This window comes from Triturus cristatus, chromosome 5_2, assembly GCF_964204655.1.
Source record: "Triturus cristatus chromosome 5_2, aTriCri1.1, whole genome shotgun sequence".
Taxonomy (NCBI): Eukaryota; Metazoa; Chordata; class Amphibia; order Caudata; family Salamandridae; genus Triturus; species Triturus cristatus.
In genome coordinates, this window is record NC_140588.1 from 1,103,548,899 (window position 1) to 1,103,573,942 (window position 25,044).

Genomic DNA, 25,044 nt, shown 5'->3' on the forward strand with positions numbered 1-25,044 from the left:
AGGGTTGTATAAGTAAATTAAGGATGCCAATCAGGTGTAAACCAATTAAACCTTGTTTTAGGGCAGTGAGCACAAGCACATTAGGCTAGCACCGGTTAGCAGTGGTAGAGTCCGAATGCCAACAAAAACAAGTTTTAGCAGAGAAATCAAGGTAAGTAGGAAAAACGTTTGAGGGAAGAACATCCTTAGACTAATAGACCTAACAATGAGCATCTTTATTGTCAACATAGGTGGTATAGAATTAGATATGTCATTGCTTGGCTAGTTCACTGGGCCCATGTCTGCTCGGCAATATGCAGCTGCCATAGTCACACACAGAAAAGGTCATGCACTGGTGCAAAGCTTTGTGTTGGTGATTTGCCCAGAAATCTAGGCCTTCATTTGACTTGATGTAAGTCAGGGGCTGTGTGCCATACATCCCAACAGCACCATAACGAAGATGGTGCATCATCATGCTCAGCACATTAAATATGATACAATTCCCCTAATCACAAATGAAGTATTATGTGGTACATATCATTCCACAGGAACACCACACATAATCAGATAATTGGGCAAATGAAGTGAGGATGCAAGAGACCGACTCCCTTTAATTATTTTGGTCACATGACCTGGTGATGCCTGTTTAGGGATACAAATGCAAGTGTGTGACAGAAGAGGGGGCTGTCGAGAGGCTGTCGTTTTTGGACACACCAGCACAGGCAGACAACTGTAAATCTGACAGCTGCTGTAAACCACAACCTCATGATGATTCATACAGCATCGCAACTTAGTGAGACCCTCATTCTGAGTGGAATGGTAATCTTCTTGGGAAGCCTGCTGTGATAAATATTGTTATTAGTTGTGACGCCTGTGATTGCTTCATAAGCAATGGGTCTGTAATTGATTTCTTACTGGGCACCAAATAATTCAGTGTAGCACTTGGATCTCTCAGGATAGCAAGGAAGAGCTACTGAAAGGAGGCGTTGAGGGATAGTAACCTGAGCTCACTGTTACTCAAAAACAACACTAACTAATTCATTGGACAGTAAGTGTTTTTCTTTTGAAAAGAAAATGTACCGTTATTAGATACACAACTAAATACTGCACATTAAATTACAAATATGCACATCAGGCAGAGAAAAATACCTTTGGTGACAACCTCATACCACATTAAATGCCTAGTGAGTCCTACAACTGATAATCACAATACCCACAACTATAACACATGTAGCATCTGAAAAATAGGGGAGCCATTATCAATAAGGAAGACTGACTGGCTTTGTAAGTGTATCACCGCATCACCAAAAGCAGCTCCGTGTTACACATCAGCAATCTAACCCCTTGGAGTCAGGGGGGACAATATCAATAAGCAATTTATCTCATGATCCACTATTGAAGTAAATTGCATTCCAACAATAGATAGTGAAGATTATACTGATGTCCCCTTCACCGCTAAAGCTTTCCCACTACAATGCTGAGACTTTTTTTGCTATTTGGTTCAGTTGTGCTTACTCTTTCATAACTTTTTAGTTTTGACATAAAGTATCCTCACCAAATGAGTATGCTCTTTTCTACCATTTTGGGGATTCTAAAGATACCAACGGTTTGTGCTTTCCCTGGAGGGGACCTTGGAAATAGCTAAATATAGCTACATTTTCTTTGCGGAAATGGTAAAAAAAAAGGCGCTGAACAAGGAAGCAAAAGTTTAATTTTCCAAAATTGCATTAGGAAAATGTTTGCTGTACTCATACCTTCACCTTCCAAGCTTTTAGGAACAAGCACATTTGAATAATGGTGCAAACAGCTAGACGGAAAGTGGAGAACCAGCTGCACAATCACTGACAGTACTACCATAAGCAACTGAGAGACACCAAGAAAAGAACACCAGGTTAATGCATTAAAGGGAATGCCAACAGCTGAAAAGAAATGTTCTCAATCATCAAGGACTTCACTACACCCCCAGCCTTTAACAGTATCACCCCCCTCAAAAACACGGCAATGACCTATCAAACTGATTCCACAACAAAATCCCAAGCATCTACAGCAACTTTCCACACCAGCCAAATTCTGGCCATCTCATAGCCAGTCTGTGCATCACCAGCCTGTATACCAAAGGTATGGTTGTGTTATTAATGTTTGCATAAATAGTGTACATTTGTGCGGATAAATTGGAGAGTGGATTTAAAAGTACCATCCATCATCCAAATAGCACTATTCTCACGACTTACCAGGTTACGTGTGGTAAACAAGATTTTTTGTCTTTCTTTTAGGGTTTTCGGTATCATGCAGTAGAAACGTTTCATTACATAATTATAACATTGAGGAATGTTAATATCAGAAAAGGTCTGTGGGGTGACCTGTTGGGAACTACTTGCCTGTTTTCGCCTCTGTATCAACCTTCTAAGATTAGGTATTGCAGACATACTGGTAGTAAAATATTGCACATACCGTCAGTGACTCCTGACTCAGTCAATCTATCCTTTCAATAAAGGTAGCCACTATGTGTCAACAGTTAATTGCCCCTTCTTGACTTTACATACAAACCTTGTCTAGTTGCAGCCATGTTTGCGGATTCTTTGACAAAGAAGTAAGAGAAAAAAGTTAAGATAATGTGTTTTTACAATGTTTTTAGTTTTTGCTAATTGTTTGATGAATTCTGGCTTCCAAAAGCGAAACTACCAGGGTAGACAGATTGTTTGAAAATATAAAATTGCTTTGTTAATATGCACATAACATCCTAGAAAAATAATCCTAGAATAATAATGTTTAACTTTGAACCCCTCTCGGTGGAAGGCTTCCATACCTTGGTCATGGCCACTCCATCCGGTACCCTCACCTAGATATTCTACCAGTTAAAATCTGTAAGGATCATGCAGAAGTTCTGTTTCCCCTGTTCAAGCTAATTTGTTGTCAAACTTTACCATCAGGCATGATGCTCCCAAAGGGGGAACATACAGAACAATTTCACTCTTACCGTACCAGGACAAACAAGTCTAATACCTGGAAAACATCAATTACCTGGAAGAAGAGCAATTTGGGTTTAGGCCCCGGCACAAGAAGGAATCAACTCTGATTACAGCTATGGGTGAACTAAGGATGTGAGTCGATGAGGCGCAATCAGCGATGCTGATCTTACATGACCTCTCGGGCACAATCAATACTGTCCATCATACCAGGCTTTTAGATCATCTGGAGTCCGTTGAGTAGAGGTGGACAGTCTTGAATTTGTTCCTTTCCTGTCATTTGGCCAGATGTCAAGCGAGCACTCTTCCTCCATTCCGCTCCCAGGTCATATCTGTCAAACATGGAGTGCCACAAGGCTCCTCCATGAGCCCGATTTTGTTTAACATCTACATGGCTCTCCTGATTAGGATCATTACGTCCTACAAGGTGATATTGGTCAACTATGTTTACGTTACGTGACTCATTATTTATTTGGCAAACAATAAGCAACTTTCCATTTTTCATGACAGTATGAAGGATATCATACAGTGGCTCAATCTGAACTCCTCAAAATGTAATGGTGATAAGACTGAGCTGTTCTGCTGCTCCACCCAAAAAATTCCAGGTTGTACTTCTGTCATATTTGGGGCCTAGACAATTTGGGGGGCCAGCAGTTCTCATAAAATTGGTCTGAAATCCTGAAGTCATGTTTGATGACAAACTTAGTCTGGAGACTCACGTGAATAAAGTTGCAGGCACATGCCTCGTGCTCATGAGATCCTTGAGAAGATCTTCCCAGTACTTCTTTATTCCTCTAGTGTTTTAGTAGTCAATAGTGCCATTCTTAGTTGCCTGGACTATTGTAATGCCCTCCTGTTGGCTACAGCGGAGCACCTATTACATCGCTTGTCACGGGTTCAGGCAGCAACAGCTAAACTAGCCCTCAATAGACCTTGGAGAGCATCTACCACCCCAGCTCGAAAGGAGCTACATAGGCTACCACTCAAGAAAAGAATCTTGTTTAAATCTCTCTGCATTGTATTCAAACTATTTCAGGGGGTTGTCCTGCCCCTTTGCTTGAGAGGCTAAAAAGATATACTTCTAACAGAGCTCTCTGTTCTACATCAGCCTATCTTCTATGCACAACCAAGTTTAGGAAATCCAGGCAAGGAGGGCGGACCTTTATGGTCAGCACTGCCAATCTTAGGAACTCACCTCCTCTTTCATTGAGATCCATAACCGACTTGTTACAATTTGGGAGGATGCTTAAGACCTGGCCCTTCCCAACGTATTTGGCCGACTCTCATTTCTCATTTATTCCTAGGTGATCCTCTAATTTTTCTTTTTAGGGCTTTTCAATCTATTTTAGTTTCTCTTTTTTGTATTATTCAACTAGCTCCATTTGATATTTTATACATTTTTATAAATAAACACATTTTTTATAATTAAATATTAGAGATGGATAAATGGGAAGGTGAGATTTCCTTACCAGAAAAATATTATGTGATGTTCAAAATTCCATTTTGGCTTTATGTTTGTGCCTTGCAATGTTCTTGATGTTCTAGTTGGGGAGATAAACATTCAGTAGGATTAAGTATTGTGTTTTTATCATTCTTTTTTATGTTTTCCACACTGTTTGTTGTACTTGTTTGGAAGAAAAGACAAATTATTTGGTTAATTTTGCCTACCAAGAGAGAAAAAGAACAGTTTAAAACCCTGTTAAAATTGTGAAATAGCATTGACAATTTGTCCAGCACACCATAGAAAAAATGTTGCTTGCTACTGTTGGATAAATGGAAAGATGGCATTTGTTTGCCTGAAGTTTATTGTGCTTTGTTTTATTAGACAGTCTGTGATGGTCAAAATCTAGATTATCTTTGTGCTTTTCACCGTACAATGTTGTTTGTTTTCTTGTTGTGGAGTAAAATAGATAGAACATGTTATTAGCTTTGAATGCTGTACCATTGTTATGTTTTGGTTTGTGGATGACTTCATTGTAAAGGTTGGCTCACTTAAATATGTATGCAATGTCTCCTGTTGGTATGGGGTTGAAAGGTGAATACTTTTGGAGACTTCACATTACTTGCAGTATATTGTTTGACACTGCCACAATAGACAAAAATAATCTATTTCTCTATTTCTCAAGTTAATTTTGGCCCCCAGTTTCTGTCCAATACTTGCCCTGAGGGACATACCCAGCAGAGTTAGATTATTAAATTTGCCTCCAGTCACTTACCAGCACCTGCCCTGAGGGACGCCCCCAGCAGAGTTAGATTATTAAATGTGCCTCCAGTCACTTACCAGCACCTGCCCTGAGGTATGCCCCCAGCAGAATTAGAATAATAAATGTACCCCGGACACTGTCTAGCAGCTGTCCTGAAGGAATTCTTGATCCAAGATCCCTGGTAGTTTCGATCAGACATTTTAGATTTCCACGTCAACCGGAAATCTCCAAAGAAAAGTAAACCGATCTGCAGTGTCGTGTAGGATCTCACAAGTCTAATGGGGCAAGAACTTACAGTTACAAGTCCCACTGAAATTGAGTGCCCACTCATATTGAAGGGCAATTTTCTTGGGACTGTGAAGCATTTGCCAGTCTGCACTGAATTGCTAACTGTACCTGTTTAAGCCTTGTAAAAATTAGAGCCATTGGATGCTTTTCCATTTGGTCCAGGCAAAGAGTAGAGTTTTTCCCAAGGCCATCATTTGAGCCCATCTTCATAACCTCATAAGTTTGTGGACATATATTAATGTTGAATATGGAGTTGCATCATGCTTCAAAGTGCAATACTTGCAAACAGTCAAACCTCACAAACAGCCACAAGCTAATAATGTTATGACGGTTGAGGATCATTGTTCCTGAGGGTAAAAGTGAAATTTTATGGGAACTAACATAAGTTGCACATGCATGAAGAGTTCTATCTATTTGAAGATAATTTAAAAGTTAAATTTCAAGCCATATATAGCATAGGAGCAAGTAGCACAGCTTTAAAGTTGGTAAAGGTTTCACCAGAGAAATGGCTTCTACTATGAACCTGAAAGAACTCTTTGCGAAGTATTTTAATCCAAGAAAGTTCCTGGAGGCATATTTCATCCGAGATTCTGACTTTTTTGATGATCACGTTACTCTGGTTTTTTCTAAATTCCTCAAATGCTCCTCGTCAGGTATGTTCTATTCATGGTCTTACTTATGTTTTGATTTCTGCTTGCAGCAGATAAACTCAAAGTGTGGTACCAGAATAACGTCTAACATAAACAATGAGCTCAAACCATTGCAGTAGAGGATTGAGTATAAATGTTATGCAACAATAATGGTATTAAGAAACAAAATCTCTAAATTGTTGATACTATTGTCCCTTTTTTAAGAACTTGTGCTGTGGCCTCTATAATAGAACAGGGAAAACAGTAAATGCGTCAACAACAATACAATGATGCAATATAATTAACATCCGTCAGCTGGGGGGTCTGGCCAGGTCACCCATGGACCATGTGTTTAAAATAGAATCCATGAAGTCTGAAGCTACATGAATTTGTGCTCTTCTCCTCTCCTCCATGTTAAATAACTCTTGCCTTAAAAACTGAAACACGGTATACAGCCTGCATAAGGAGATCATTTATTGATATCAGGTGTATTGTGCACAGAAATGTAAGAAGATTGTTTAAAATAGCTTTTTTAATTGCTCAAGAATTCAAAATGCATTTATATCAACACTAAAGGCTATTTTCAAAGGTAAATTGGTTTGTGAGTAGTTTATGTGAAATTTAGCGTTACACTTTTAAGTAACTTTGCTTCAGATCTGGAGAAAAGTGAATCAACTTACTGTTGTCAGGTCTCAGGAGTATGAAAGTTTACAGAAAGCAATTTTATTACAAATGGTTGATAGATCTGTACTAATAGTTTTAACTTTGACTCAATAGACACAGATAACTGATCCCCTTCTATATGGAATTCTGATTGATTAAATATTTTCTGAACGCTTTTCTGCAACATCTTTAGAAGCAACTTTTTGTACAATTCCTCAGATACTCAATTCTTCCTCTGCTTTGATATTTCTTATTCGACGAACAGCTGGAAAATTACCAATGTTTATCTTTATTGCAATATTCATGGGTCATCCAATAATTTTACAGAGGTAGAGCATTTTTCTCATTTTTTCATTTTGAGAAAATGAGAACAATGCATCAATTTGGGGAATTATAGGTGAAAAGATCTGTCACATGCTCAAAATTACAGGACAAAGGGTTCAATGTTTATTGTTTAAAAATTTACAGGATTTTCTCTTTTGAATAATTGTATTACAGTTCGTCACTTTATAAAATGTCAAGCACATATCCAATTATTTTCCAGGATATTGTATGCACATTGAAATACACATGGGACTTGCTAAATACAGAAGAGGATCAGTCAGAATTAAACAATGTCTTACAGATCATGGCAAAGAAACCTATTGAATGTGTCCTACAAACTGTGCACCGTTTTTGATACTGTTGTATTATTCGGCATTCATATTAAGTACTCAGTCTTTGTATTCTCATTGTTTTATTCAAATATACACATAAGCTATTTGTTTAATGATCTTGTTATGCAATTCTTTCAGAATTTAATGCTATTAAATAAAAAATGGTAATTTTACTATTTTTGACATTCTGAGTATAACGTTCATCAAAATTTTTTACGTGCAAATCTCCACTCCCTGAAATTCATTTGAAATACGTCAGTACATCATTGAAAAAAAATTACTACTTCATGTTGTTTTCTTAAGGAGGGAATTCACTTTATTTAATTTAAACTTCAGTTAAAGATTTTTTATAATATTTAATATATTTACATTAATTTTAATTCAACTTGTGTTGTGGATTTTTTTTTAATGTTTTTGTATATTTAAATTACTTTATTAAGGTTAATATATTTTTTTTAAAATTTGCTTACACTTCACCAAAGGGAGCTTTCCAACTTGACAGTCGATTCTATCTATAGTAAAATATTTATTTTAAATGTGAAACAAAATAATACCGTTTATTTTAGTCAATTGAATAAAAACAAATACATTTTCTGAAGTTTAAATACAAAATTCCAACCTGAAATGAAAATATATTTATTTTCTGAATATGCATTAATAATTATTAAAGTGGTATAGAGAATTAACTAAAAGTAATTAAAACATATATTTTAATAAAAGTAAATTTTACATTAATGTATAAATGCAAAAATGCTGTGGGCTGAGTGCTTGTGCAGGGTACTGCATGTTTTGTGGTGGCTGGGGTGGCAGCTTATCACGGACGACCTGGGCTGAGACCAGTACTGAGAGGTGAGAGTTCCTGGGAGGGGTTGAGCTCTCTTCGCACAAACCCCTCCACTGAAAACGGTGCTTCTATTTATGTTATTTCTGGAAAAAGCCTGGCTATAATTGAATCACATTATTTAAAGACCAGAGGCCTTCAACTGGGCCGCTACTGAGTGCTGCGGCAATAGGTGGCAAAAAAGGAAAAGAGAGCTTCTGTCTTCACTTGACCAACAGCTCAGCCTAGTGTGAGGGTGGAGGTGGTGACCTGGAAGAACAGGGGAGGAGGGGAGTGGACTTTGTATTGCTTTTCATCACTTCATTAATACTACCTGCTATCATACCTCTCGCACAGACTTTGTGCTGCTTTTCATCCCTTCAATATTACTACCAACTATCATACCATACTTCTCGTACAGACCCTCAAGAGAGCGGGGACTGTCATCTGAGGACCATATTGACCTCAGGGGGTCTATTCCCTGCCCTAATTTATCCCAAAAGTAAGCCAGTATTGTTGGAAGAGCACTTCTCACCCGCACTGCTGGAACCTGAACCCTACATTTGTCTTCAAACACCAAAGAAGGCCCAGTTTTTTTAAATATGCATGGGGTTCTTCAATCTCCAGTGATTGTCTGCTGATTCCTGCAGCTACCTGCTTGCTTTTGTTGTACTGGGTCTGATTCTGGTATGGGACTGGTCTCCCCCCTCAAGTGTGTTGTGCCCTGCTGTAGTAGAAATTGTGAAGTCTGTCTGATTCCCTTGACCCTTTGCTTACTATGGGGAGGAGAAAGGCCTTGGAGGGAGGGCTGAGTTCACCAAAGCGGAACAAATAAAAAAAAAACACAGAAACCTGCTGGAGACAACTGTGCTATCAACAGAACAGATAACCTTTTATCAGAATGTGAGCAGTTTCTTGTTCCTTCCCCCTCTGCATCATGTTTAGGTGTTCACCCAGGAGGTCCTATACCTAATGCTGCCCCTAGCAATGTCCCCCACAACCACAGGAGAGTTCCCGGGATGTTTACCAGGTTGGGTAGAGCAAGCAAACCAGGAAACCGGGGTAATTCAGGGCAGGAACCCATTTGATAACCCTAGTGTAGATCCACCCTTACCATACTCTTCTGTTTTCCCTAGTCTAGCTCCACTTGATGACATACCTTCCAGTTGTAATTGCTGTGCTCTCATGAGTGATCCCCCTGTAGAGCAACTATCCATTCATACTACACAATCCCTACTGTTCCCCGATCAAATAAAAATAAAGCAAATAAATTGACCCATGCTGGTGACCCTAATTCACTCGTATCACCTGTATGACTCTTGAGGCCCCTGGGTTACTCCTTGAAAAACATCTGGATTGGTTCTTCGAGGTCTCACTAGAGAAGTTTTGAGCTATCCTGGCAGCCGGGCTGACCCTGTGCTGGCCCATTTCTATCATCTATAAGGGAAACTGTTGGTTCTGAAAAACCTTCCTACGACCACTGGAAGAGAGGGCCCGCCATCTAGCCAAGTGCTCTTCCCTACCAGGCCACTCCCAGTCTGTAACATGTGATTCAAGCTCTGTTGGCCAAACTCAACCACACGTACTTCTCCAGTTAAAGATCTCTAGTGACCAGAAAATAACGGGTATTTGGGAGGGTCAGGGTGGAGCGAGTAAAAGCAGGAAAACGTTTCCATCCCCCTGACATGACAACACCCCCCTAGTTTATTCACAACTTCCTTCTGAGTGCACCCCTGGGTGAAATTCCTGTGTTGTTGAGGAATAAGTCAGCACATTGGCTACAAACCAATACGAGGTGGCACTGTGACTTGACTCATGAGATCCTCTCTGTCAGACGTTCACTATGGTTTGGCATCCACCCTAAAGCTTGTCATGGGAATTGTGTGTTAGTGAATTTTAAGTCCCCTTTAACTGTTGAATCTTTATTTAGCCAGCTTGATCTGCTGGCACCCTGAGCAAGTCATATTAAAACACTACTGCTGGAGTACTTTTATAGGCCCTGCCATCATTTTTTCTCCATGACCGTTGAGGCGAGATCATACATTAGGTATGACTATTTCAGCTCTACATGTGTCAATTCCTATAATAAAAATCCCCCTCTAACTGTTTCCCTTCTAGATGCTCAGAACTGACGACTACAGTTGCAGGTAACTGGGGAATCCTTCCCTCTAGTGGCCATACATTCCAATTGGAACTCTGATGTCACACCCATCAGCTCTGAAACTAGTTAGTGACCACTGATCACCAGTGCCCTTTAAATTGCACCATCATTGTTCAGAAACCTGTTTTGTTTGGAACCTTGTCACCTGTGGTCTATTTGCAGAGGTTCCAGCTTTTACACATGGTTCTTCCCCTAGAAGGACAACTTTGGTTACCACAATTCCACTGCAACACCTCTCTCTGTTTTGCCATCTAATTCAAGGGGACCAGCAAAGGATTTGGAACATGTTTTCATAGAACTTAGCTGGACTTCAATCTAAGGTGATAGATCCAGACTGGGGGATTTTCATTGACAAGTATGATATTTGAATGTCAGGTCCGGGTTTACTACCTTTTTCTGTCCAGCATCTTCAGGTGGAAGTGGTCAACCTGCTGGAGGATTAATTCTGTGGTTAAAACATTCTTTAGATCTCCACATCACAAGACAAAATATAATTTCCACAGATGTTATGGGGCAATTCCTCGCTGGGGGTCCACCAACTGGTATGTTGTTAACATTTAAAACAGACCCAGTTGGGTAAACAGAATATCCAATACTCTGGGCGTCTTGTAAAAAGCCTTAAATTCCCTCCCACAGAATAATAGGGTAACAATTGTCGGAGACTTCAAAGTTACCTTTGTTCCCTTGAGCCCTGAGCCCTCTAAATTTACTGAAGCTGAAACTGCAGTTTGGGGGGTCCCTCATCTAGACCTAGGCCAGCCTACAAGATGCTCTCTCATTGCTGACCAAGTGATGAGCCTAACCCTTCATTTTGGTGTTAGAGCTTGTAATGGTTGGTCCCGTTCAGAATTTAGTGGTCCCTCACCTTCAAGTGTGTATTGTAAAAGAGCCGTATTGATCACATATTCCTGTCTCTTCCGCTATGGCCATCGCTCCTAGGCCTGGTAGTTGTTGAGCGCTATGAAAGTTACTATAATGCTCTCTACTTACCTCTAAGTGAGGGAAAAATTGAGTGTTTATCAATGTGCTGCCTTGGACTCTGGGATTGCTCTGTCAATTTGAAACAACAAGAGGCCTCTAAAATGGGGAGCTGTTTGTAAGGGCCAAAAAATGGTGACCCAGATATACCAACGTGTGACTGATATGATGGATGCACTGAACACTGTGGAACCATCTAGCATGGTCATAATTTTATTGCTAAATCGCATGAAAGTTATTTTAGCTCCATTTAAGTCATGATTAGCAAAGATGTCTGCAAAACCTAAACGTTTAATCCCGCTGTACCTGGTTCAATTCCAGTTGTAACAAATCAAGTGGTAACGTAATACAAAGTATGAAAAACGGAAATAGGCAAGAACTTATTTATGCTAGGAAAGAATATAAAGAAATTCTCAACCAGGCCAAAATTAATGTGGAACAGGAGATTTGGGAGGACCTAGTAGCTGCAGTAAAGGCAGGGGATATTACAGATTTCTGTGGATTTGTGGCTCATGACAGGCAGAACGCCACTGCCAGTCTAGAATATAATTTACAGCCTCAGACCTGGGTGGACCATTTCCAAAAAATGTACATAGCCAAACCCAACCTGGAGTATGCCTATTCCAAAAATGCTACAGGCCTGCTCCTAGATGAAGGCCTCCCCTTATCCTTCCATCTAAGGATGTAATGGCAGCAATAATGTCAGTCCCAGCAGCTAAAGCTCCAGGCCTCGATTCCCTCCCCGGAGTCCTCTTCCTTTCAGAACCTCTGATCTGGGCCACAGAGTTCCAGGCACCGTTGCATGCTATACTTGAAGGCAGCCCGACCCCAGTCCCTGGCTTACTGCAGAGAATGTCCCTATTTACAAAAAAGGGCTTGAAGATGACCTGGGGAACTATAGGCATATCAGCCCTATTGAAATCCTCACAGAAACTATTTTGCCACCTTATATTTGACCAACTGCTTAATTGGCAAACAGCAACTCTGTTTTCTCAGAGCTCCAGGTGAATTTCAGAAATAGGATCAGCACGGTGGATCAAATACTCTGTTTCAGTGCCCTATATTGGAAAACAGGCCCTCATTATGCGGTCTTTGTTGACCTAAAGACAGCTTTCAATTCTGTGCCTAGGAGCAAGCTGCAGGAAGTTCTGGAAAAGATGGGTGTCGCCCAGTAAATTTTTTCTGTCTTTATCAGGTTGCATGGACTCAATACTGCCAGAGTCAGGCATGGCAACTGCGGAGTATTCACAGACCATTTAAAGATTAAAACTGGTGTTTGGCAGGGCTGTGTGCTGGCCCCGGCATTGTTCACACTTTATATTAATGACTTTGTGCACGCGTTTGATTTCCCTGGAAAAGACACAAACTTGGCCCTTATAAAACTGCAACGCTACTTTTCGCAGAAGACACGCTCTTAATTTCCAATATCCCACGTGGTCTGCAGGCACAACTTTACCACTTTTTAATCTTCTGTTGTGAGCATGTTCTGGAACTAAACATCAACAAAATAAAATGTATGGCTTTTAATCCATATAAATCGGGTGCAGGGCGCTGAGCTGGTCCTCTCATATCAAGAGATATTCACTAAAACTTTAGCAAGAAGCTGATTCAGTAGTCAAACTGTGCAAATGGGCCTATGCATTCTCTAGAACGAGTTGGGGAGCTCTACAACATCAAAGCAAAAAGCTTAGCCATGAACGCGGTAAAATTATGGGGACATGTCAATGGAATGTTCTCAGTAAAACCAAAGAAAGGTTCATGAGGAGCATTCTCAACCTTCCTCAGAGACCCTCCCACCTCCCCCAACTGCTGGACCTGGGAATTATTCCTATAACTAAACTTATGCAGTGTCACCCTATCTTATACTGGCATTTGCTGTGGTCAATGGACCAACTAGAATCCCATAGAACTGTGATTATGCCCTAGATGAAGCTCCCTCTGCTTTGAAATCACCCCTTTACACACTATTGCAATTCTCATTTATTTTTTTCTTCCCTGATCTTATTGTCGGACAAAGTTTTATGAGATGTATTTATTTTCATTTGTGACCATTTTAAATAGTTTATTTATTATAGCACTATTTCCTATGAGATTTTATTTGCAATACCTATGCCATTATTTTCTGTGGGAGGGTATTGTTGTATCAGTGGTTGGTCCAGTGGTCTTAATTCAGCTAAAAGTTGAAGTAATTAGTTTTGGGTACCTCTGTGGCTATATAGAAAAGGGCTCACCCTTTTGAGGGTAGGCACATGCCCCTCTGTAACCCTCCTTAAATCACTACTCATTCCGCCCTACAATGTAGCGAAAGCACATGTAAGAATCTCCCAAAAGCAGATACAGGACAGTAGAGCTGGAGATTTACGCTTATACATTTTTAAATAGCTTTTTTGTACTTTAGTATTCCTATTGCAGTACTTCTACCTGTACTGTTAAATGCCGGTTGTCAATATGCCCACTATTTTTGCATTTCATAACTCTGCCAATTCCTCAAAAGGCTTGTTTGTCCTGAATTACTTTTGGGCTTGTAAAGTATCTTGTGCAGTAGTTAAAGTAAAGCCTAGTATTAATTGCAGTAATCTGACTAGATATCAATATAGATATAATTAATGAAATCCACTACAAAAACAAAAAAGCATAATAAGTGCAAGAATCATACAATACATTTTAAAATCCTGCACCCTAAAATTGCAATTAAAAAATGAATAGAATAATTTGTCATGTAACAATTCAATCACATTTATAAATTCATTACATCAATCCTCCCCAACAGTACTCATCATTCTTTTGAGGAAGAACATCAAAACAGTTACATTACCTAATCAGCTTATCAGTTGAGGATATTCTACCCAAAAAGATAGCTTTAGAAGTCGATGTTACACAGGCTGCTAATGTGTGGGGGCGGACAACCAATATGGAATAGGAATTTTCCCTTAAGCTATCGACAAAATTGGTGAGCAGAGTGCTGTAGGCCCCTTCTAAGTACCTGATCATAATCAGCTGTTTGGATTGCTTTCCAACCGACCCCTTCGGAAAGCCTCCAGTAATCCCTTTCCGCCCGAGGGATTACAATGGCAGATTCTCACAGCCTTTCTGTGCCAGCCTTTCTGACACAGAAAGGCTTTGGGAATCTGATTTTGGGGGTCCCCAGCAGGGCCTCCATGGGTTCAAGGCCTACGGATGGTGACCTAGGGAGCACAGATAGGCTGTGTGAGGAGGAGAAACTGTGCAAGATTTCTGCTTCTGACCGATACTGGGGGCAAGGACTGCTAGTCTCCCTGCTAGTGAATGGGACATCGTGCAAGGAAACCAAGAAGACCCTCTTTGGAGCTCGAATCACCATTCCCAGTCTGCTTGTCAAGATAAGCGTGTCCACTGAGGGAGAGTAATGCATTGGATGGGGTAAAATCATGTGGGGAGCCCAAGCGAGTGGACTCCCAGTGCAAGGTGTGTGGAGTCTGCAGTTGCATTAGTTGGCCATTGCCCAGGTGCAGATTCTAGCGGCAACTACTGTATCCCAGAGGTCTTCACAATGATTGCCATGAGGAGAGTGCCTTGTACGGTGAGTGAAGTCTCCACAATGCCCTGATGACCCTATAGGCCAGGATGAGCAGATGTGAAAATATTGCTAGAGTAAGTTGCCAACACCTGTGTGGAGTCTAGTAGTAACCCAGTATGCCAGGAGGAACTGCTGTGGTATGGACTACCATGTGGTGAAGGACAGCGCCTTGGCAGGTAGTGATAACAGCAAATCAGTTTGCCAGGAGGGGCTGCTGCTATCAGGGATTGCTGAGGATCGGGCATTCGTCTGACAATTGTGAATTGCTCAACCCGCGAGTCACTACCAAGCATTAGGATTGTGCCAGAGTTCCCTGTGAGATGAGGAGGACTCTGGGATTAATGAAATCCAGTTCAGCCCCCCATTGGGGAGCATCAAACCGTTCAGGAGGAGCACTAGATCACCTATGGTTACTAATAGATCCAGCGGCATAAGCTCTGGACACAGAGCATGCATGCAGCTGACACCTTCACCAGGACCAGATCAGTGTGAGTATCCATGGTCAGGGCAATAGCTGAGATCCTGCAAGCTTCCTTGCTGCTGGAACAGGTAAGACTGGTTAGGGGCCTATCATTGGACTTGCTGCTAAGGACTACTTTATTTAGAGTCAGAGTGGACTCTTGAGTTAATGCCTTCAATTAAGCAATCCCTGGATGTGGCTCCAGTGAATAGGGAATAACACCTACCACATTATGAAGAGTGGTTGGACAGGGATTTTTCATCGAAACACTAGACCCCCACCTCATTTTTCCTGCATGTCACAATTCTATTTGAATGTGTAGAGTTACAGATAAAATAGGTTTTTGACTGGACATCTATTTGTTGACACTGCTGCATGCTCTTTTAGTTGTGACTTGTGTTCACTAACCTGTATTCAGACTTGACGTGCAAGGTAGCTTTGGACTGCTCAGCTACAGCTACCATTGAGAGTCAAGTGCAGAAGGTGGACTTGGCCACGTTGCTCAAGTTCTATAGTAGTTCGGGACTAGTACATCAGGAGTAAGAGGCCTCAACCCCCTATATTGCATCTATTAACCCCTGCATGCCCTGTGGCCCTCTGAAAGAGGTTCTGCCACCTACTTTGGCATGTCTATATACTCCAACGTTGTTGCATATAGCAGTCTAGTCGATCAAGGTATCATTTTAGGTGCATAAGAAGGAGCGAATCAAAAGCACTCATTATCACACAGGTCAGGGAACAACATGCAGTGCAGGTTTTGGTCCCTCACAATGAGTCACTCCTTCTCTTGAAAGTGCCAACACAAGGTATCGTGGGGTTAACAACATGTGAGCAAGGAAAAGTGGACTGAGAAAGGCGGAGAAAAAACATGCCTCTTCTGCTTTAATTCACAGACATTTTGCTGGTATGCACCCATAACTTGGTCCATGCCTTGTACACTAAATAACATGGCACCAGAATATTGTTGTGTAAATGTAATCTTACATAAATAAAATGTCCACAATATCCTATTCTAAGATCTTGTTTCATATGGGGTGATAAAAGAAAATTATACCTAACGGAGCAATATATTTGTAAACAGCTGTATTGGATGTGATGTATTCAGTGTGAGATTGCTAAAGTGGAAAAGACAGCAGATAATTTAGCAATTAAGTTTAATGAAAGATTAGCCTGCATTTATAAAATCATCTTGGAAGTCTCCATCTGATCATATACTGCTCATGGGGCTGGTTCTGCTCTCTCTGTAAAGCATGGTGAGCAGAGCAAGCTGTCTATATTTATTGGTACTATCAACATAATAAAAACAAGGATGACATAGGCGTGTTAAATGTGATTAGGAAATCTCCACCTTTACCAGCACACACTAATGGTGAAAGGCATTGTAATTTTCTTTGCATTCACACATTTTTTGTCATGTGTCGAGATAAACACCTGAGATCTAAAATCACTAAAAAAGAGAAGCAGTGCAGATAGAATTTATTCAACATGCAAGGAACTTGATGAGTCTTGAATAGTGCACTAAAAGGCCATGTTCAAAATGCTGTAATACTAGGTAAATGTTTGCGGTTCATACACTAGACTCAAATGCAGTTTTCAGGTGTAAAACTGAATTGGAGAAGTCTAGACAAACACCACATGTAGATAAACTTGACTCAATTTGGTGGAGAGCTGTTAATCTCCATTTTCAATAATGGCAAGATAATAATTCATTAAACAAATGAGAGATGTGCACATTTAAAAAATAAATTCAAATTATCCCTTGAATGAGTTTCCCTACTCCCTCCCTTTACTAAACTCATCCCTGCCTAGGTCACATTACTTTCCTTGTGACTCTTTCGTAGTTCCTCTCCTCATCCTCGTCCTCCTCCTCATCCCCTTCTCCTCAGCTTCCCCATACAATTCTAAGGGCATCTAGACAGTTAAAATGTTTGTCCCACATCTACTACATACCTGCTGGTTAGTAAGTTCAACCAGAACAGGACACATATTCCTCTTCTGCCCCCCCCCCAGTTGATAGCTTTCTCCACCTAATTTATTTCCTTCCTTGGCACATTCCCCTACAGAGCAAATACATGAAAAGAGTCCATCATCAAGCTTTAACTGAAAAATATGTCGTAATATTTCTGAAGTGGAACCACTTTTAGAGTCCCATGGCCCTATTCACAGGTCTCTGGATTTGAAAACTTACTAAACTGTCACCCATTTCCCCCTATGACACGAGGACACCTTTGATCACCTATAATCAGAATACTCTTATCGACAATCTGCACCGTTTTCTCTCTGAAATGCCGAAATTTATCTCACCCATTTTATTATTGAAAATTATCCTGTCCACCCTTGAATCTATGTTCAATCTTCTCCTGTTCTCTTAGTGATCCTCTAGTACCTCTAATGGCCATCTCAAAACATCTCTCCAATCCAATTATTCTCCCTGTCTCAGAATAGTCCAACAAATTATCTTAAAGAGTGACATTCAATTCTTTGACTTTCTCATCCAGTTCTCTCACCTCCCAATCTCCTATTCATTCAGAAACCTCCAAGTCTTACTGTACGCTGTTCACAACTAATTCTCTTGAGGATAGCAGCAATACTCCTTCTGATATCATTCCATCTTCCCAAATTACCGGTCTACATAGTACTCTTCATAATTTCTTACATGACAGCCATCCACCTTCATACATCAATCCTACCTCCCAAAGTACAGCTGGTGCTCATACTTATAATCTAGGTATCAAGAGAGATACATAGTTTGCTTTTCTGTCTAAGAGAACTCAAACTAACACCTAAACTACCTTGGAAATTGTGAATAATTCCTAACTTAGAAGATCCATTTTAAATATTTTGCTCCACTGCAGATCAGAAGCAGACACTACATTGAATTTGTGGATTTGATCCAGTCCCACAACTAGACGCATTTTCTTGATGGAAACTTGACTCTCCGACTCTTCCCATCCTGTACTATTCTCCATAAATGGGACAATAACAAGTTAGATGGGTTGCATGTATTTACTGTTGTTCTTTGCCGGGCAAAACCCTTAGGGTATCTCAAACGTCTCTCTGTTGAAATTAAGATCTTCAAACCAGAGCCTTGAATATTAACATAATCAACCACCCTCCTGATTATATTATTCTGTTCGTTGAACATCTCATGGATAAAATACAACTCCATTAGCTTCTTTCTGTGTGACTTCAATTTAAACAGAGGAGATAATTCTGATTCCACTGTTTTACAACTAACCATCTTTCTGATCAACAATGACCTCATACAATTCTGTTCCAAACCTAACTCATTAGAAAAGGGTTTTTCCTCGACTGCTTCATTAGCAGAAAACATCTTATGGAGTGCCACCTATACTATAATGCACTGGTCTGACCAATTTCCTGTTTCTTACTCCCTGGGTCATGCACATCAACCCTTACTAAGATTAAATAACAAATCAATAAAATGTTCCCTGGTTGATTCACACGCAGAGGTTTTTACAGGTCTGGCATTGAATACACGCTAAAAGGTTATGTCTTACATGCACCCTGTTGTGTGGTAAAAAAAAAAAAGTGACACAACCATGTAAAGAATATGGCCCTAAGTGACCTGACATTGGCACAAGCAGTGTGATGGGCAGATGCAAGAGACATCTTGATTTCTAGTCCTAAGCACTTGAAAGGAAATGTTTCTATAGCCTAGATTTATATAAATCCAAGGCAAAAACACACTGCAGAAAATCTATAGTCTACAAGAGGTGCAAGTACCTTTGACGAAAGAATCAAAACCCACACACCCCCACTGAATAACACCTCTAAAAAAATGAAAGAAAAGGATAACCTTCCAACTTCCTCTACCACCCAGTCACAGAAGCTGAGTCCCAAATTAGACACTGCAGACTTCAAATTAGATCTGGGGTGGTTATGAGGGTCAAAAGAGAGACTGAGAGGATATATGACAGACTCATATGATGCAAGATGACCACAATATGTAACATATAAATGATAATGATGAGCCTACTGAACATATTTATTCATTCTAGTTTGCTGATGAAAAAGAGACATTTACGTGTTATAGATTCTTATTTCACTCAAGTATGAATGTTTTTGTAAACAGGGGATGTTAAAGGAGACTCCCTAATTGGACTTTGCCTTGGGCCCTATTTACATTACACTCTCCCACTTTGTGACAATTTCAACGAGATCACCTTTGCCTGCGCTGATGACAATTCCCTCCAAGAGATGCAGAAATGGTTGAAGAATGAACCTGATGCCCTGGATTATAGTCACGCCATGGAGATGATTTGTGAGCTTCAGGGCAGAGGGTATGTATTTGGCTCTGTATTAACACTGTCCTACTTTGTTTTCCTATCCATCTTCTCTTTGCATTACTCCTATAAAGAATGTGAGTGCTCATAGAGAGGAGCAAATGCACCAAGGGGGGAGTTTATGAAATTAAGGGTTAGATACCCCGATTAGAAGTGTAAAAGAAGGAATAATCTTCTGTACTTTATTCTTGGGCTTCCAAGATCACTGACTCAGTTACCCAGAATCACAGATAAACCAAATGCTCACCAAGCTACCCTGGATTCTTTTAGTCACACCTTTTTTGTAGAAAAGCTTTAATGCCATACCAATTTAATTTCAGGTCATGATTTTAATAAGTGTTGACTTAGTTCCTCACTCTGACATGTACCTGTTTATGCACTTCATGTCCTCAGACTGTTTAATGAATGTTGAACACAAGTAGGAAAGTGAGAGGATGTTGTAGATTGTTGTCGCCCTCATTACTTTATAAAGAACATGCAAAAAATGCACCTTCGCTAGTGGTTACCAAATCTTTAGTGGATTACCATCTCATGACTCTCATCTCATTGGTTGATGGCATGCTTCATCATTGGGTAGACATCTAGAACTTGGAAGCATCTAAACATTCTTCTGTCTTACAACCTACCTGTCCATCATTTTGGAATATGAGGGTCCCGTTGAGTGCAGTTTTTTTTTATCATCGGCATTTTCAAATGTATTTTAAATGCATGACATGGAAATCACACCAATAAAATCTTTTAGGGCCACTCCACAAACAATCTTAGTTTAGAGGTAAATGTGTTAAATATGAAACCTGGCAGTCTAAAATCTCCCAATCCTATCTCTCCAATAACATACCAATGGTCAGACTGGCTGATGGAGAGACCATCGTACATAAGCACATCTGGTGCAACTAAGCTCTATTTGTCAGTGTTAAGGCCACTCAGATCTCACCGTATGGTTTCTATAAAGGCACAATAAAGGTAAAAATATGGATTTGTGATAATATGGCCCTTTTAAAGCTACCACACAGAAAAAAAAGATCCAACGTAGAGCCAATACAGGGAAGAAAGAACTGGCTACAAGTCTCATAGAGCCAGTTTGTGTTAAATTCTAGACATTAGCATAAGCAATTTATGCAAATGTCATATACAAGAAGGGCTCCAAGGGAACTATTTCTCCTCTCAAGTATATTTAAATTAGAGGGTAAGCACATACACCTTCATTGGGTTGGCTTGGTTGCGCTATGACACAGAGTTTTGTTCAAGGAAGGAGGAGGATAACTCTTTAACTAGAACCAAGTTAGATATTGACTTTTGGCAGTAGTGGATGGCTTTAAAAGTAACACTTCCTATGAAAAATAATGCCTGTGCTTCATCTATTCGCACATTTATCCTCCACTTTCAGTCGAACAGCCTCAAGGATGGGTAGATTTATTGGCAAAACTAACACACTCAAACTGGAGGACTGCGCATAAGACAGAACAGTTTTAAAATTACTGAAAAATGTTTATAAATGCTGGTCTAGGATTTCACATGAAGGTCTGCAAAACTCCAGGTGGGATGGAAATTCTTCATCAATGTTTAAACTGTCTGGAGAAACTTCATAATTTTGCTACACAATTTTATTCCCCAAAAAGGCATAGGGGGAGTTTAGACTCATACGTAACATATCTCAAGTATATCAACCAATGATTTTTTTAAATGGCTGAGGCTGTGTTATCCCTCAGTATGATTCCAACTTTTTATGATGCATTCTTTCATCTGTCTCTAAGCTTCACCCTTGTCACCTATGTGTGTTCTGCCTTTGAACTGAGTCTGCCTCCTGCGAGAATGGCTCCACTTTACTGGTAGAGGAACAGTACCTATCTGCATGATTTTTCACTTGCGGAGAGAGGGTGTCATCCAAATTCATCCACACACAAAGAAGTGTGTGGTACCTGGAAAAGTCTCCTTATAGTAAAGAGAGTTGATACCAAGGTAAAAAAAAATTGGGCGATGTGTTCTTTGTGTGGGAGGTTGTTGTCCTTCTTGAATCCGGGTGACTTAGCATTGGGTCAACATGAGGGATCCAATATGTCTACTTTCATGACTTAGAGCCAAGTTTGGAGTAGTTGTAGCTTGTTGTTACTAGAGAATAAAAGTAATTCTGGTTTGGCTATGATGAGCTTAAGATAGGAGTTAGACATCCAGGTATGGATAAAGAACACAGGGAGATAATGGATGCTTGATGTGGAAAAGAACACCAAGTAGAATTATGTGTTGTTGCATGCATCTGGAAGTAAGCTTCTAAGTGCTTCCAGTTAGAAGTTGAAGAAAACTGTTATGGTTGAATGTCAGAATGTTGTTGTCAAAATATGGTCTGGCATACCTAGACTGAAAGTTTACAGATTAATCTGATTTAGTTCCAAATTAATTTTAAAAGTTTCAGAAGGCACTATGATGTTGACAGTGTTGAAAAATTAGTAGGTGAATTACTCCCAACTGTGTTGAGGAATTGTTATTAAAACATTTTAATATAATGATCTTAATCTTTAATCCATCAATAGTTCTGCAAATCAGATAGAGTCCTGATAGTGAGTGCAGAAAATAACAAGATGTGAGAAAGGGTAACAGGATGTGAGTGTAATTGTAGGTGGGAGGGCAATGCAAGCAGCTTCTCTTCATTAATATGTTTATTGCACACCCCCACATTACTTCTCATTTACATTAAATATTTGCTTTATAAAATTGCAAACAACACATTTTGTAAACATAAACAAGACAGTTTTGTCTATTTTGGGGGCTATGCAGCGGAATAAAAACAGATATCAAAAGGTTTGAAAAACACAGATAAAACACTCTTGATATCGACAAAATATAAGCACTGAAAACAGGCAACCTAACAAGCTTTAGGAAAATAATTTTTTACCAGGAGATATTTTGGCAACAAGTTTCTGGTACCAATACATGTGGATAATGTAGATGCATGGAGTTCTCTAAAGGTGTGATGCCCAATTGGGGTGGTTTAGGTAGGTAGGAAAAGAACTAGTGTAGGATGCTTCCAGGGATTCTTATTTGAGATTTAAAAGTGTGGATGAGGGTGAAATCGTAGTTAGTAGAGAGGTTGGCTGTAAGGTCCAGTCATATGAGGAGACAGGTATCAATCAATCGAGGAATTTGCAGAGCGCGCTACTTAATCGTGAGGGTCTCAAGGCGCTGGGGGGTGCTGCTACTCCTCGAACAGCCAGGTATTGAGTAGCCTCCTAAAGGTTAGTAGGTCTTTGGTCTGCCGTAGGAGGATGGGGAGGCAGTTTCTAGGTTTTGGCGGCGAGATAGGAAAACGATCTACTGCCGGAGGTCGCTCTTCGGATGCGTGGGATGGTCGCGAGGGCGTGATAATCTTTATCTGCGATCATGAGGGCATTGTTGATTATTTATAAGATAGGTGACTTTCTGCACTGTGTCTTAAGCTAGATTGGTTCAAAAATAATAATTGTTGGGCCTCGGGGTCTAGTGTGGGTTTTTAAAAAAAAATTGGGATTTTCTCTCATGCTTTCAGAGATACTGGGAAAAACAACATTTGATGGACAGAATGCAGAACAATGTCATACATTCACCCCAGTACAGAGATCTGGACCTAAATCCATCGTTGTTTTGCTCACCAGCCATTCCAGTTTGAACCCAGCCATATTGAAATCAGTCTTGACCCTGTGCCTCATGGGAACAGTCCCATCCGAACTGCCAAGCCAGGTCCTCCCTGAACTGGAAACAAGCATCATAGCATGATTCCAGTGGCATGGAGAACACGGGACTCACGTCTGAGCATACCCGTACCACACGGGGTGACAAATGCAAAAACAACAGTTGATGGTCAGAATGCAGAACAATGTCATACATTCACCCCAGTACAGAGATCTGGGCCTAAATCCTTTGTTTTTTTGCTCGCCATGCCATTCAAGTTTGATCCCAGTCATGTGGAAACCCTGAGCTTCATGGGAACAGTCAAGTCCTAACTGCAAAGCCAGGTCCTCCCTGGACTGGAAACAAGCATCCTAGGACCGGTATCGGGGATTCACCCCTCTTCAGCCAGGATAGCTTGATTCCAGTGGCATGAACAGCACGGGACTCAAGTCTGAGCATACCCGTCCCACTCGGGTTGACAAAATGGAAAAGCAACAGTTTATTGATAGAATGCAAAACAATGTCATAAATTCACCCCAGTACAGAGATCTGGGCCTAAATTGATGTTTTTTTGCTCACTATGCCCTTCCAGTTTGAACCCAGCCATATGCAAATGAGTATTGACCCTGTACCTCATGGGAACTGTCCAGTCCGAACTGCCAAATGAGGTCCTCCCTGGACTGGAAATAAGCATCCTAGGACTGGTTTCAGGGTTTCACCCCCCTTCAGCCAGGATAGCTTGATTCCAATGACATGGAGTGCACGGGACTCACGTCCGAGCATACCCGTCCCACTCGGGGTGACAAATGCAAAAACAACAGTTGATGGACAGAATGCAGAATAATGTCATACATTCACCCCAACACAGAGATCTAGGCCTAAATCCATTGTTGTTTTGTCCACCATGCCATTCCAGTTTGAACCCAGTCATATGCAAATCAGTCTTGACGCTGTGCCTCATGGGCACAGTCCAGTCCGAACTGCCAAGCCAGGTCCTCTCTGAACTGGAAACAAACATCCTAGGACCGGCTTCTGGGTTTCATCTCTCTTCAGCCAGGATAGCTTGAGTCCAGTGGCAAGGAGAGCACGTGACTCACATCTGAGCATACCCGTCCCACTCCGGGGGACACATGTAAAAACAACAGATGATGGACAGAATGCAGAACAATGTCCTACATTCACCCCAGTAGAGAGATCTGGACCTAAATCCATCCTTTTTTTGCTCACCATGCCATTCATGTTTGAACCCAGCCATATGCAAATCTGTCTTGACCCTGTGACTCATGGGAACAGTCCAGTCCAAACTGCCAAGCCATGTCCTCCCTGTCCTGGAAAGAAGCATCCTATGACCGGTTTTGTGGTGTCACCTCTTTTCAGCCAGGATAGCTTGATTCCAGTGGCAAGGAGAGCACGGGACTCACTTCTGAGCATACATGTCCCACTCAGGGTGACAAATGCAAAAACAACAGTTGATGGACAGAATGCAGAACAATGTCATACATTCACCCCAGTACAGAGATCTGGGCCTAAATCCATTCTCAGACATGAGTCCTGGGCTCACTGTGCCACTGGAATCATGCTGATCTGGGTCTAAATCCATTGTTTTTTTGCTCACCATGCCATTCCAGTTTGAAACTAGCCATATGTAAATCAGTCTTGACCCTGTGCCTCATGGGAACACTCCAGTCCAAACTGGCAAGCCAGGTCCTCCCTGGACTGGAAACAAGCATCCTAG

The 25,044-nt window shown here is 40.7% G+C and overlaps 1 protein-coding gene across 1 annotated transcript in view; it reads left to right on the top strand.

The window, feature by feature from the left end:
* The first annotated feature begins 5,926 nt into the window (after positions 1-5,926).
* Positions 5,927-25,044, top strand: part of LOC146829778 (nicotinamide N-methyltransferase-like) — a 52,047-nt gene continuing 32,929 nt past the window's right edge. Inside the window, exons 1-2 of the mRNA XM_085608490.1 lie at positions 5,927-6,090; positions 19,457-19,664. Coding sequence (XP_085464616.1) covers positions 5,943-6,090; positions 19,457-19,664 — 356 coding nt within the window. The 5' untranslated portion in view covers positions 5,927-5,942. The remainder of the gene's footprint in view (positions 6,091-19,456; positions 19,665-25,044) is intronic.